The 13,900-nt window shown below is 41.7% G+C and overlaps 1 protein-coding gene across 6 annotated transcripts in view; it reads left to right on the plus strand.

Annotated features, from left to right (window-relative positions):
- UTRN (utrophin) overlaps positions 1-13,900 on the plus strand; it is an 863,547-nt gene that overhangs the window by 203,524 nt on the left and 646,123 nt on the right. For all 6 annotated transcript variants that reach the window (XM_068232090.1, XM_068232089.1, XM_068232092.1 and 3 more), the window contains 3 exons: positions 2,274-2,397; positions 6,111-6,198; positions 12,989-13,227. In XM_068232090.1, coding sequence (XP_068088191.1) covers positions 2,274-2,397; positions 6,111-6,198; positions 12,989-13,227 — 451 coding nt within the window. The remainder of the gene's footprint in view (positions 1-2,273; positions 2,398-6,110; positions 6,199-12,988; positions 13,228-13,900) is intronic.

A 13,900-nucleotide genomic window follows, 5' to 3' on the forward strand; every position in this document is an offset into this window, starting at 1 on the left:
AGCCCAACAGTCAAGTGAGTACATCCGACGGTTGTATCGGGCAAATTACCTGTTATCAGTCGCTCTTCTAGTTGTTTGTGCGCATACACATAACTGGCTATTGTCCAACACTGTAAAGCCAGTTGTGTGTGGTCTGGTATTAGTACTGGAGAGAATCCGAAGACATAACAACAAAAGTTGTTTAGGTGATACCTTTAATGGTATCACCTAAACAACACTGTAAAGTCACACAATAATCAGGCCGCAGGTTGGTCTGTGTGTACGAGGCTTTAGTCCTAAACTGTAGCACTAAGCACTCCTGGTGGCCAAGATTGTTCTTTCAGCTCTGCTGCAATCGATTTATAGCAGAGGAACTCTATGTCCAAGCTACAAAGATAGAAGACTGAAAATAGCAGTGTTCAGCTTACTGATTGACGTGGATGTTTTACTGTAATAAAATATGGCAGCTTCCAGGACTAGCATAAGCCTGTCTTCCAACAACAACGAAATTTGCATACCACATCCGCTCTGGAAACGGATGTAGCACCTATGGTATTGCAAATTTGCATCAAAATCCCCCTGCTGTGCCAAGGAACGGCATTGGGATTTGGATACATTGTCTGGATAAAATGCAGCAGGCTCTATTTTTCCCCAAAATTCTAACCAGAAGCAGCTTATTGATTTCAATGTGCGTGATTTCGTTTTCGAAATCACATGTGGGAGAATAGAAGCAATTGCCCTGTGTGGAACCACATCCTAAAGCAAATCCGAGGTCTCAGAAGAAAATAAAAATGGTAGACAGTGTTTAAATGACTTTGTATAAGTGAAAATTGAGTTGTGCTGTGCTGAAGCATATTTGCGTGTGTTTAGGGCCTGTACACACTGAAAAACGCAAGCAAAATCGCATGCGTTTTTAAAATCGCAAGTGCATTTAGTTTTAAAAACGCATCGTATGCGTTTTTGATGCGTTCGCGTTTTTCTTGTAATTGCTGATTGGCTAAAGAATCGTTTGTTTTTTTTCTATTTTACATTTCAACAGGAATCAGGAAATTTCAGAGTCTTCTGGGATACTGACTTCTGAAAAACGCAGGCAAAAACGCAAGCGCATGCGTTTTTAATGTGTTTTTCAAGCGCTGCGCTTAAAAAAGCGCAGCAGGCACTGCGATTGCGTTTTTCTAAAAACGCATCGCACCGGTGTGTACAAGTCATCACGATTTTCATTCTTTTTCAAAAGACCTTGCGATTTTAAAAACGCATGCGTTTTTAAAAACGCAGCGCAAGCGCAGCAGTGTGTACAGGCCCTAAGTTGCTAGAAGATATATTTCATTGAGGTTACATTCACAGTGGCACCTTGCGGAGCCGCGTTATAAAGTCTTATAACGCAGCTTACCGCACTGCAATGACATTCCTGTGGGACGTTCACAGTGCAACGTTAACGTTGCGTTGAAAAATGTTGCGTTATGGTAACTTACTGCTTGCAGTGCGTTACCTCTAAACGCAGATGCGTTGCGACGTTAGCGACGCGTTAAACCGAACGTCTAACTGTGAATATGCCCTAAACCATACTGTTTTTTTTTTTTTGTGGGGGGGGGGGGGGGGGGGGGACGTTTTCAGTAAAGAACAGTGGCGTCACTACCTCATCTTTCTACCACAACTTCTGTCTCCAGTTTAAATTGCTGATGTACTGCCGAGACATTTAATTGGGGATGGTCAATGAGATGCAAATAATTCAAAGTTTATGCAGAGTGACACAAATGTTTTATGTAAAATCATGGAGCTTGAAAACTTGCCAGTCAGAACCCACATTGGCGTCATTCAGTAGGTCCATTTTCAACTTGTATACATTTGCATACAAAATGTGCTTAATTCTGTATCAATTCATTTATTTGCATATCATTAAGCCACCCCACTTTTAATTACACTTGTAGTAAGTTGTGGCAATTGGTAGACCTCTATTCTTCACAATGATAGTGGTTTCCAATATGAACGCTTTCCAGTCGCACTTTCTAATAAAGGAGTTTGCCCACCTCAGGTGCACATTTTACCTGCACTGATGGTACAGTGCTTTTCTGAAGTCTGTTCTACCACAAGGTTGCTTAACCTGATTTAACGTGTGTCCCTCAGCAGTATATTGTTAAAAAGGCGGTATGTTGGGGACAGCTGTAAAAATGTTTGAAGTTTCCCAGAAAAGTTTTATCCAAAGCCTAAAAGTTACACCTTATCAAACTTTCAAACTTCATCCACTGATACTTGCTTAACCTTTTTTTTTTCCTTTTCTCTATTTTTGTTCTTAGGTTTGATGAGGAGTCTGCTGAGCTGTTGAACTGGATGATTAAATCTAGGGCCCTTATTCTGGCTTCAGAGATCAGTAACTATAGAAAGATTAGAGACACAGCAGACATAAAAGAAATGCTAAAGGTAAAAGGAGAAGCGGGAAGGAAGTGGACATGAATGGGAGTTTTGTCCGTGTTGTACGTGGTAGCAGCCGGAGGTGTGATCTGTAAGCCTGACGCTTATTGCATTGATAATCACCCTCTCAGTGGTTAGTGGCTGCCCATATTATCAAAAGGATCGTAAAGGAATCATTCACCACATTTCATTATAAAGATTAATTCAAGACACATTCTGTAAAAATGTGCCATTAAAGCAAGAGTGGACCAAAACATGTAACCAAATATAGTGGGGAAACCAATTACAAAACAGGAAGTCTGCCCAGGAACTGTTAAATACTTCTGTCCCCCAATTGTATCTATAATGCTTGGAACGTAGGCCCAAACAGGGGCATTGCTGGGTTCCTGGAAGATTTGGAGCGCTGCTGAACACGAGGAAAGCTTTAATGTGTGGTATGTGCTGCTCCCAAAAAGTAGGTGTGACCATGAAGGGCTCATAGGCGGAGCCAGAGTACACACACCTTGCAGTGGTGCTATTCACAGACAGGGTACTGGCTTTGGCAAATATTGAATGAATCCCCTTCTTTAATAAAAAATAAAATAAAAATAAAGCCCAAGAAGCCATAATAGACGTAATACTTCACAAATTCCATTTTTTAGATTAGGTAGATCCCCCACATAACAATTAGGCAGCTTGTTACCCCAAAACACAAAATTCAGCACAGTGTGCAGCATAATAAGGGCCTGGCTCATTACTTTGGCCTGGGTCATATTGCTCTGTAGTGCAGGTGGCCATGAATTGTAAGCAATGCACCAGCATTACTCCCTTAATAGGCCTACCCCAGTAAAATCTCAACCTGTTTGTCTTGACTTTTGTGCAGCAGCTTTCATTGTAAAGGTTGTTGTATGACCTGAAAAACGTTAATTCTGCATCTTTTGCTAACAATGTCTATTTTCTGCTTGCATAGAGTGAATCATTTCTTAAATATTTTTCTAAGTCACTTATGCTGCCCTTAGTTCCATATTTCTGTTATATTGTAGAGTAAAAAAGTGTTTTTTTAGGTGTTTTCATTTTCTGTGTATTAAGCTTACACTGGAGGGATTTCTTTGCTGTCCTGGTAAAATAACACAACCTGAGGGAACCTCTCTATTTACAGAGCATGAAATAATAAATTCCCCTCAAAGCAGGAGAATGTTTGTACAGTTTATGGTGTTTCTTGGAGAGATGCAAACTTTTCCTGTTAATAAGGAGGTCAGAGGAAGCTGAAGACTCTTATGCTTAAGAGAGATATAGAAAGCAATAAAAACAGTTTGATAGATTAATGGACCCTAACCTACACTTTTAGGCTGTGTTCCCATTTATGCCGGACGGCAGTTTAGTGTCCATTCCAAAGCTCCGGCTGGAACCCAGGGCAGATGCATTACCACCATAGGCTATATGGGAAACGCATCCACCTGCCTGTGATTATCGTGGACTGCACAGAAGTGCGGTCTGCTTACTGCAGGGGTGTCCAAACTTTTTTCGAAGAGGGCCAGCTTGGATGAAGTGAACATGCCGGAGGGCCGAACATTTTTCCAAACATTCTTTGAACAATTACAATTAAATGCAAATGAATTATTTTGCATAAAATAAATCATTTGCATTTAATTGTAATTGTGAGCATGCCATTTGCAATAAAATTTATGCCAAGTTAATTGCAAATGGCATGCTTTTCATTTCATAACATTAAAGATCAACAGACAGCTGAGTTTTCAAAATGTATTTGAAATAAATAAAAAAAAAAAACTTACCTGCACTAATGGGAAGGGTGAAACTGAGATCTGTGCTGCAGCAAACAGTCTTGGTCCGGTACAAAGGAAGTGATTTTGATGCGCAAAATGTCACGCAGATGAGAGTCACGTAGTCTTGTCCTCACACGATTCTTGTTGAAGTTCATGGCAGAGAATGTCTTCTCACACACATATGTTGAGCCAAACAAGCTCAGCATTTTCTTAGCCTGTGTTCGAATCTCCTGAAACCTGCCCTTATCCAGTTGGCGGTAAAAGTTCACAAGAGAGAGTTGTTGGTAACGACTGCGTAACTCGCTGTCACATTGCAGCTCAATGTGGGGGTCACATCTAACTGACCTCCTTTCCTTTGACTCGCTGGTGTAGTTGTGCCAGGAAGCAGCCCTCCGCGCGGAATGACAAGCGCACAACTCACGCGTATGGCGCTCGCTGAGCAGGCGCATGCACAGTAGGCCCACTGTGTCGCAGGCGCCAGCATATGACATCACACGCCTCTGCCTGTGTCTTCCCCTCGCCTGTGCCCGCTGTGCTGTTTGAGAAGGGGGTGTGTATACCCTCGCCACCGTCACGCCCACACTTGTCTGTGCCCGCCCCTCCACTCAGCCGTGCTGAGTGTGAAGGGGGTTTGACCCGCGCCATCACACCGCCACGCCCCACACAACCTGCTGATGGATGCTGCCCATGACGGTCCGCAGCCATGATGTGCGGCCACAATTGCGTCGAAAATAGCGGCGGACTTACTGGTCGATGCGGCGGGCGGGCCGCATCACCTAGAACAGTGATGGCTGTCAAAAGGGCCACATCTAACCGCCCGTAGGGCCGCGAATGGCCCGCGGGCCGGACTTTGGACATGCCTGGCTTACTGCAACAGATCCTGCAGATCCATTGTGTCTTGACAAGTGTGAATGGAGCCGTGCACTGTCCGTTTAGTAATGAGCGGAAAATGCACAAAAAATGTCCTTTCTCCGCTCCAGTGGAAACAGAGCTTACCACACACACATCTAACTGCGAGGGAGATTTCAGTTTAAGTCTCAGTTTTTTATCAGTCACTCCAATGAAAATATATTCCACCACCTGTTGTGTATTCATTGGCACCCATTGCACTTCCCACTTACAATACAATACAATACAATAACATTTCTATAGCGCTTTTCTCCCGTAGGATTCAAAGCGCTTAGGCTCTCTCAGACTCAGTAGTTGGTAGTAGGATGAAGTATTCACACAACAAAAGTATTTCTGCCAATGCCAAACTAAACAGGGGGGTTTTCAGTCTGGATTTAAACACGTCCAGGGAAGGAGCTGTCCTGATCTGCTGAGGTAAGGAGTTGTCTGATGCGGATCTGAAAAATTAAACCTACGCAGGGCATCAGGGATATTCGGGTCGGGTCTGGGTACCCGTCTTGATTTAATCGGGTTGTGGGTCAGGTGCGGGTAGTGGGTCTGCGGGTAGTGGGTCAGGTGCGGGTACCAGATTCATCGGAAAAGCAGGTTGCGGGTCGGGTGCTGGAAGCGGGGCTGCAGGTCTGAAAAATTAGACCCATGCAAGCTACTTCACATTACATGTAGTTGTCCTTTTATTTAAAAAAAAAAGTTGATTCGTCGGGCAGATTACTTGCAGAGTGGCGGTCCACAATACACAGGCATAACTATCAGTTGAGGTGGTCATTATCGGCCTCCTCAGACGACTTTGATCATGCATGTGTATGAGCCTTTATACTATGCCAACATCACAAATGGTGCTGTATAATAAATAAATTACTGTTACTGTAGGAAATTAGAGGAACTCTTACTAAAAGGATACCAACAGCAATAAATACCTAAAGAGGTTCTTGCCTAAAAACAAAAATTAAATAAATGTGCGTATATGTTAATTGCTTCTTATGCAAAGCACACAGTTTAAATTGCTTGATTCCTATGTTAATGACTGCTTTCATTTCTCAATCATTTCTATAGATGCTAGAGAAAGATCGAGCGGAAAGAACCCCCAAATTTGGAGAGACTGCTGCACATGGGCAATACCTTCTGGAACTATGCAAACAAGGTATGGAGAAGGCACAGTGATGTTTATACTACTTCTTATAAATATGCATAATGCAGCACACATTCTATAGGAACATACCACAAATGACATCACCCTATATACTTTTGTAATCAGGAATATATTTAAAATCACAAATGAAAATACAATATTAATTGGAAACTCTGCTTCCTGGTTTGACTTGCAATGTGTTGCCTCATTTGCTTCAGTGCAGTCAAGAGAATTTAGCTCTTAAAAGAACCGCAGGGTCTGGTTACTTGTCACCAAGTCCGAGGACTTGGTTCTTACAATGTTAGAGATTGAGAGTGATGCAGTATTTCTTATGTCTCTAATCTAAAAAAAAAAAAGTACTCATGTTAATAAATGGGCTAGTTCACACTTAGGGTCCTTTTCCACTAGCAATCGCTTGCGTTTATGCTAAACGCTAGTGATTGCGATTCAGTCACTAATTTTTAGCAAAATAGCAAAATCGTGGCAAAAATCGCTCCGCGGCGCGATCACGCTTTAGTAAAAAATGAATCGCGGTAGAACAATCGCGGTGGAAATTACCTACCGCAATTCCTATGTTGTGTAGCAAACCCTAACGATTTTAAAATCGCTAGTGATTTTCGATTTTGCGATTCAGCATCACAATTGCCTCTAGTGGAAAAGGGCGATTTTCGCATGCAGAGGAAAAACTTGACATTCTGCATGATGATTCTGCACATTTTTTCAGTTTTCCCTATCAATTACATTTGCTGTTGAGAAAAAAACATGTACATTTTTCTGCATAGAAACACACAGAAAATGCATGCAAAAAAACGCACGCAGAAAACTGAAAGACAAGTGTGTTCCCTGCCTAAAAATATTAGAAGCAGAGGATCAGCAGGACTTTCAGACAAGTAGTATTGTTGAAAATTAAATAAATATGTCAGCCTCCATATCCTGCTAATTTCAGCTTCCCTTTAAGTGTTATAAGTGCATGAAAATGAAAGTGCCAAAAACGTAGGAGGTAAAATTCTCTCTCACTGAACTGCATGGCGCTGAGCTGATATTATCATATGTCTGAATATCTACCCCTAAAACCATGGCACAAAACTATATCTTATTAAAGTTTACTGTCCTATTTGCCTGGCTGAATTTCTGCTTGTGCGCTCCGTACATAGATGGTGTTTGCCTTTTCAGTTGCATTTTATTTAAACTTTGTATGATCAGCACTGAGTGAGTTTTGAATGCCCCGAGATAGGGGAATGGCTGACATCATTACAGCAACCTGCTGACTAATGTTTAGATTTTACAGCTGTTCAAATATTGTTGTGAGGTGTCTGAATGAGCAGTAACATTGCACATATCCTTTCATTTCCTGCCATATTTATTTTCTCAAATTAGTCCTCTCTGACCTAACACCTCTCTGCTTTACTTAGCTTCCTTCACTTTGATATAGGCAAAGTCACCTGACGATCGTCTCATGTTGCCAGCGTGAATGTGGCACTATCTTATTGTGTGTGGTCACTGTAAAATGTATTGTGCCTCGGGTGAAAAAGTGTATTAAGTGTATTAAGCTTGGAAAGAATTCTGTTTTATATGATGACGTGCTGCCAAATCTTTCAGGCATGTTAGAATTGAAATAAAGCAGTACAGTATTTAATAAAAAAAAGCCCCACTGTTGTAAATATGAGGTGATTATATTGGAGATGGTGTTTAGGGTATGTCATCTGTTCATCATGTCACAAATATTATGGCTACGTTAAGGAAGGACACAAGGAAGGATATTACTAATAATTACATACCATATTACATTGGTACTATCGTCACAGACTACCATCTGCAATCCTAATGGTGCCCATACATGGTACAATTTGTTTTATCCAATCTTACCATTTCTATGTAATATGAGGGAACTGCCTAAATTATCCTTTCAGTATATTCACTTAATGTACCCTTAATGGTGACCACTAATGATCCATTTTTTTTTCATCCAATTTTACCAAATCTATGTAGTATAAGGGTAAATTGAGTGAATATATTGAATGGATAATTTAGGCAGTTCCCTTATATTACATAGAAATGGTAAAATTGGATGAAAAAGATTGAATCATTAGTGGCCACCATAACACTAACCTCCCACGCCCCCTCCATGCTTGATGCTGGGAATACACCTTGAGTTGTTTCGGCAGATAGATGGCTTGATAGATAATTTTTGACAGGTCCGATCTGATTTTGATCGTTTTGCTGATCAATTTTCTCATTGAAGTGAATGGAAATCAATCAAAAGAAGGATCGGAAAATCGATCGGAAAGTAAGTCTGCCGAAAAACTAGTCGTGTATTCCCAGCATAACACTAGCCTCCCTTTCCACACCATGCAAGAAAATACAATTGGTATTATTTTTAAATAGGATAAAAAATTATCTCCTGGGAGAAAACTCAGGAAAAAAAGTTTTGAATTGGATAAGGACCTGTGTGCATTTTCTCATTTTCAATCATTTAGCTTCTGTGGCAAAAAGAGTGACTGGTAATGCAGATTAACCCAAACTGTGTCTGAAAATTTAGTGTGTGATTTTTTTTTTTCTCGCAGACAAGTGTGAATCCTCCTTTAAAGCTGAGCTCTAAAGAAAAGATAAAACCCCAGCTATCGGCATAGGCAGTGGAGGTTATAACAAAATAGCAGGAAAACATATCTAAAATCTGACCACTTGTGCCATAAAATTCAGGATTAGTGGATTAGCCATGTCCCCTTCTGAAAAAAAAAATGCCCTTGGCAGTTGTCTGCCTTTGCAAAGATTGCTAAAGGATTGTCATCTGTGGGTGGGAAGAGCCTCATAGTGTGACCTGAGGGGTATTCTGTTTATACCTCTGCCACTGAGCCAGCCAATCTTAGTGAGAAGAGGTTAAAGCGGATCTGAGATGGAAAAAGTAACTATAACAAACAACTTGTCTATATATCTTATCTAAAGTTTAGATAGTTTACACAGCAAATCTAGCTGCAAATAGCTTTAAAAGTTTATGATTATTTATTTATTGCTATGATACAATGAGGACAGTCATGTTCTGTTTGTCACATTGTCACAGGCCTGAGGGCTGGAGATGCTATCAGCTTGCCTGTGTGTAAATTCAGTCCCCTCTCCTCCTCCCTCCTCCCCTCTGCCTCTGAAATCAATGGCTAGTAACCTCCTCCACCTCCTCCTGCCCAGACTGAGCTCCCATAAGCCCTTGTTATAGTGCCAAGGCACAAAAGGAGCCATGGGCGAGGCTTGTTTAGTTTATAGGGAATTAGAGTATTAAAACAAAACAAAAAAGTATTTGGCTTGAGGAATGCCCTATAAACAATAGGAAAGGAACACAATTATGCAATGAGTAAAAGTTTATCTCGGATCCACTTTAAGAGAAATAGTGCAATGACAGAACTGTTTGTTGCAGTGGAAGTCCCCGTTAATAATTTTTCTGCAGTTAGAGAAAACCACATCTGAGTGCAGGAAACAGATAACATATCTAACAGTTCAACAGCTCAAGATTTGTCTGTATGGAAGCTGGATAACATAAAAAAAGTTTGAGACGGTCAGAAATGTAAAGGTCGAGTCTAACCTTTCAATACGAAAAAAGACAGGGATTACATGAAAGTCCTTTCTAGGAATAGGGCTGTAGATACAATTGTTCACCTCATCAGTTTGTTTTCACTGCAGGATGCTTTAGGGGTTAATCAGGGAATTCAAACCCAACTAATGTTTTTTTTTGCTCCCAGAGCAGAGTCATGCAGGGTGCTTGGGGGAGGTTTTCATCATATGATTTCCCAACCCAACAAACAAGAGGTGGAAATGCAGGCATATCAAATATTTACTGATTTGTATTTCACAAGCTACAAGAAACTCAAAATTACATTGTTTATAGGTGGATTCTCATGGCTGAATCACCTGCTGACTTCTTATATCTCTTGGGGACTAAAATGTGTTAAAGGGAAGGTCCAAGCAAAATAAAAAAAAATAGTTTCACTTACCTGGGGCTTCTACCAGCCCCATGCAGCCATCCTGTGCCCTCGTAGTCACTCACTGCTGCTCCAGTCCCCCACTGGCAGCTTGCCGACCTCGGAGGTCGGCGGGCCGCATTGCTTACATTTTTACGCATTCCCGCTAGTGCAGGAACATTAACATCTACATGTTTACGCATTACTGGTTCAATGCGTAAAAATGTATGCATTGATCCAGTAATGCGTAAAAATGTATGTGTTAATGTTCCTGCACTAGCGGGAATGCGTAAAAATGTACGCAATGCGGCCTGCCGACCTCCGAGGTCGGCAAGCTGCCAGCGGGGGACTGGAGCAGCAGTGAGTGACTACGAGGGCACAGGATGGCTGCATGGGGCTGGTAGAAGCCCCAGGTAAGTGAAACTCATTTTTTTTATTTTGCTTGAGCCTTCCCTTTTAAGCATCATCATTTCAAATCTGTTCGCTGACTTGCACATATTTGGATTCTACAATATCACAGCCTTTATTAGGAATGCTGGGAAATAGCTGTTCTGGTTGTACCTGAGGGTCTGCCTGACTACTGGACTTGCAGATCCCAATGATGGCAACATGGTAGACCTCTAACACAGAATCAAAGACACTGCAGTGGTTAAAAGGGCTTCTATTGCTAAGGGAATCAGATACAAGTCTTAATAGGAAACCAAAACCAAGAGAACTGCTTACTCAATAATCAGAGGTAATGTTCTTACAGAATCCAGATTCAAATCAAACTGCATGCAAACACAATTCAGAAACTGGAAGCACTCAAATAGGTAAATAGGATTACTCAAGTTATCACATGAGGATAGGACTAATAAGGTTGAAGAACAGGATTCCGATTCTAGACAGAACAGGTTTGAAGGATAACCCAGGTTCATTGCAGGATTATGTGGGTTTCAAGCTGGACGGGTTTGCAGAATAACCCTAGTTCATGACTAGACAGGACTGCCTTTTCCTCACCAATTCCCAGAACTATACTTGAAGTTACCAAAAATGCTCCTCTCTGTTAAATTCTGTTTAATTGATTGATAAGTGTGCACAAAGCAGGATGCAAAACATATTTTATTCTTTGCGCCTCTATTTGTCTAGCAGCCCTCCTCCTTGTAGAATGAACAGGTCATTGCAGTAAGCAATGACCTGTTCATTCTACAAGGAGGAGGGCTGCTAGACATCCGTAGGGATGCTGGCTTTATATATATAGCAGCTGGAGTGATGACTCCCAGCTCACTAACAGCTGAGAGCAGAATTTACAGTGAATCATGCCACAGTACTGAGCAATGACCAGAGAAATCACAGGTATATCTGTGTAATATAGTGTTTTAAAATTTATATATAGAGAGAGATGGGATGAGATTTGATGATGCAAAGTTTATTGCATCATCATCCGATACAAACTGAAATAAAGGTTGTATTAACCCTTTAAGGAAAATATAGTTTATCACCATCTTTTGTTCTAGTGATTACCCACCTTTGTTGTTAGGTATATGTTCAGTATATATGCATTTTCTTACAATTGAGAGACTAATGTGTGTAGTGCATGTACATCTCAGGTTGAATTGTCCTCCTCCATTTCATGTCAGAAGGTGCATTCCAGTCCTTTCATGGTCTCGTGCACATAAATCCTCAAGTGCCGCTTGTCTTGCAGAATTCCATTTCCTAACTTAGATATAATTCATCTTACTACCCACAATGTGAATCTTGGTGCGAATACAGTTTTTATATGGTGCAGCGCCCTCTGCTGTACATAATACACAGCTGATTCACTCATTCTTTTACATCTTTATGGTGTTAAATGGCCTATGACCTATAAACCTCTTGTCAGTGTATTGATTGAATAAAGCTATTATACCTTATTATAGGTAGCAACATGTTTGGTAATTAAATAAATTAAGGCATGTCACAGGTAATAGATAGAATCTTGTAAGTTTTTTGGGGAGGTAGTAGAGATTTTTAACCACTTAAGGACCGGGCTATCTTTCTGTGATCTGTGCTGCGTGGGCTCTCCAGCCCACAGCACAGATCACTTAGCAAGCAGGGCGACCAGACTTCCCCCCTTTTTTCCCCACTAGGGGGATGTCCTGCTGGGGGGGGCCTGATCGCGCCGGCTACCTGCGTGTAGTGGGGGGGCTCCTCAAAGCCCCCCTCCTCAGTTATTCCCAGCCTCCCTGTACTTCCCTCCCTCCCCTCCTCATTCTGGGCGGCACAGGACGGCGATCCGTCCTGCGCCGCCTCTGACAGGCAGCGCCGTATGATGTAAACAGCGGGGATTTCTTCCCCGCGTGTTTACACTTAGCCTGCGAGCCGCGATCGGAGGCTCGCAGGCTGTTCACGGAGACACCCTCCGTGAACTGACATGGTTTCCATGGTAACACCACTTTGACCTGCCGACGCCTATCGGCGTTAGGCAGTCGTTAAGTGGTTAAAATGTAAACAAAGATTATTTGGATTTAATGAATAATAATGTATAATTAATGTACATGTGAACCTGATTCTATTTTAAGCCCCCTGTCCACTACCCATGCCGATCGATAGCAAGCACCGGCCAGTGAAGGTGACAGACAATGAATACACCGCCTCCAGCTGCTTGTGGAAAAGAGGCCTCAAATATACTACATCAAAGTAAACATGTGTTTGCTTGGAATGTCAATTAGGAGGACAGAAATTCCAATTTATTTTAATGTACCTGTCGGCTTGCATTTTAAGTGTAGAGCCCAGTATCAGCAAATTTAACAGTATGACATCATCTTGTTCATTTAGTTAATTATCCTGATAGACAACTGAATCTAGTAATTTGTGGTTTGTACATTCTGTTGCAGAAGACCTTCCTGATGAAGACGTGAAGGAGTCCCTGGAAAAACTGCAGAACCAATGGAACGACATAAACCGACAAATAGAAGGCCTTCATAAGGATATTGCATATCAGGATGCTGTCACTGAGTACTTCAAGGAGTTGGAGAGTTTGGAGGAAAAGATTAGACAAGAAGAAGAATGGCTGAAAATCCAGTCTTTGCAATCTCAGGACCTTCCACTGCAAACAGTGAGGGACAACATCCAGGTCGGTGTCCCCTGTTAGGGTTAGTCAGATGAGGTATACTTCCATTGTATAGATTCATGTTGGGGTAACTCTCCAGATTTGGCCTCAGCATTTCAAACATATTTGTCACATTTGGTTGGTTTCTCATTGTATAAGGGTAAGTTTATCCCGTACACTTTGCCTAGATGTGGCCTTGTGGCTAACTGGTGAGAGATTGGTGTAGCTCATCTTTCCGCCCTGTAGCCCTGTTGGATGGCAGTCACCTATAGGTGGGGATTTGATACTAAATGGGGAGCTGGTGCCCATGTGCGTAATTCAGCACAAAGCAAATATGGTTCAAGAACTGCTGTTTCCAGCAACTATACAACGGAATGACTTGTGCTCAGTATAATGCGGTTTTAGGGATTGGTAAAAGTATAACCTGTGCTTACAGGCTGGTGGCATGTCATCCAGGCTCAAGCATGAACTTGAGACCCAGAACTGAGTAAAACTGGCAGCTCAGTATTAACTCTGTGACATTTACTGCAATGCTTTTGACAGAAAGACACAAAGTTGCAAACATAAGACATTTTTGACAGTAGCATAGTTGGTTAACTCCCAGAATCATGCCATGTAATATGAAATGTAAACCCCTCCACTCCATGTATCCCACTCATGGGCTTTTCTGGGTTTTCTGTTGAGTTGGGGCTCTGTT

The sequence above is a fragment of the Hyperolius riggenbachi genome, chromosome 4, assembly GCF_040937935.1.
Source record: "Hyperolius riggenbachi isolate aHypRig1 chromosome 4, aHypRig1.pri, whole genome shotgun sequence".
Lineage (NCBI taxonomy): Eukaryota > Metazoa > Chordata > Amphibia > Anura > Hyperoliidae > Hyperolius > Hyperolius riggenbachi.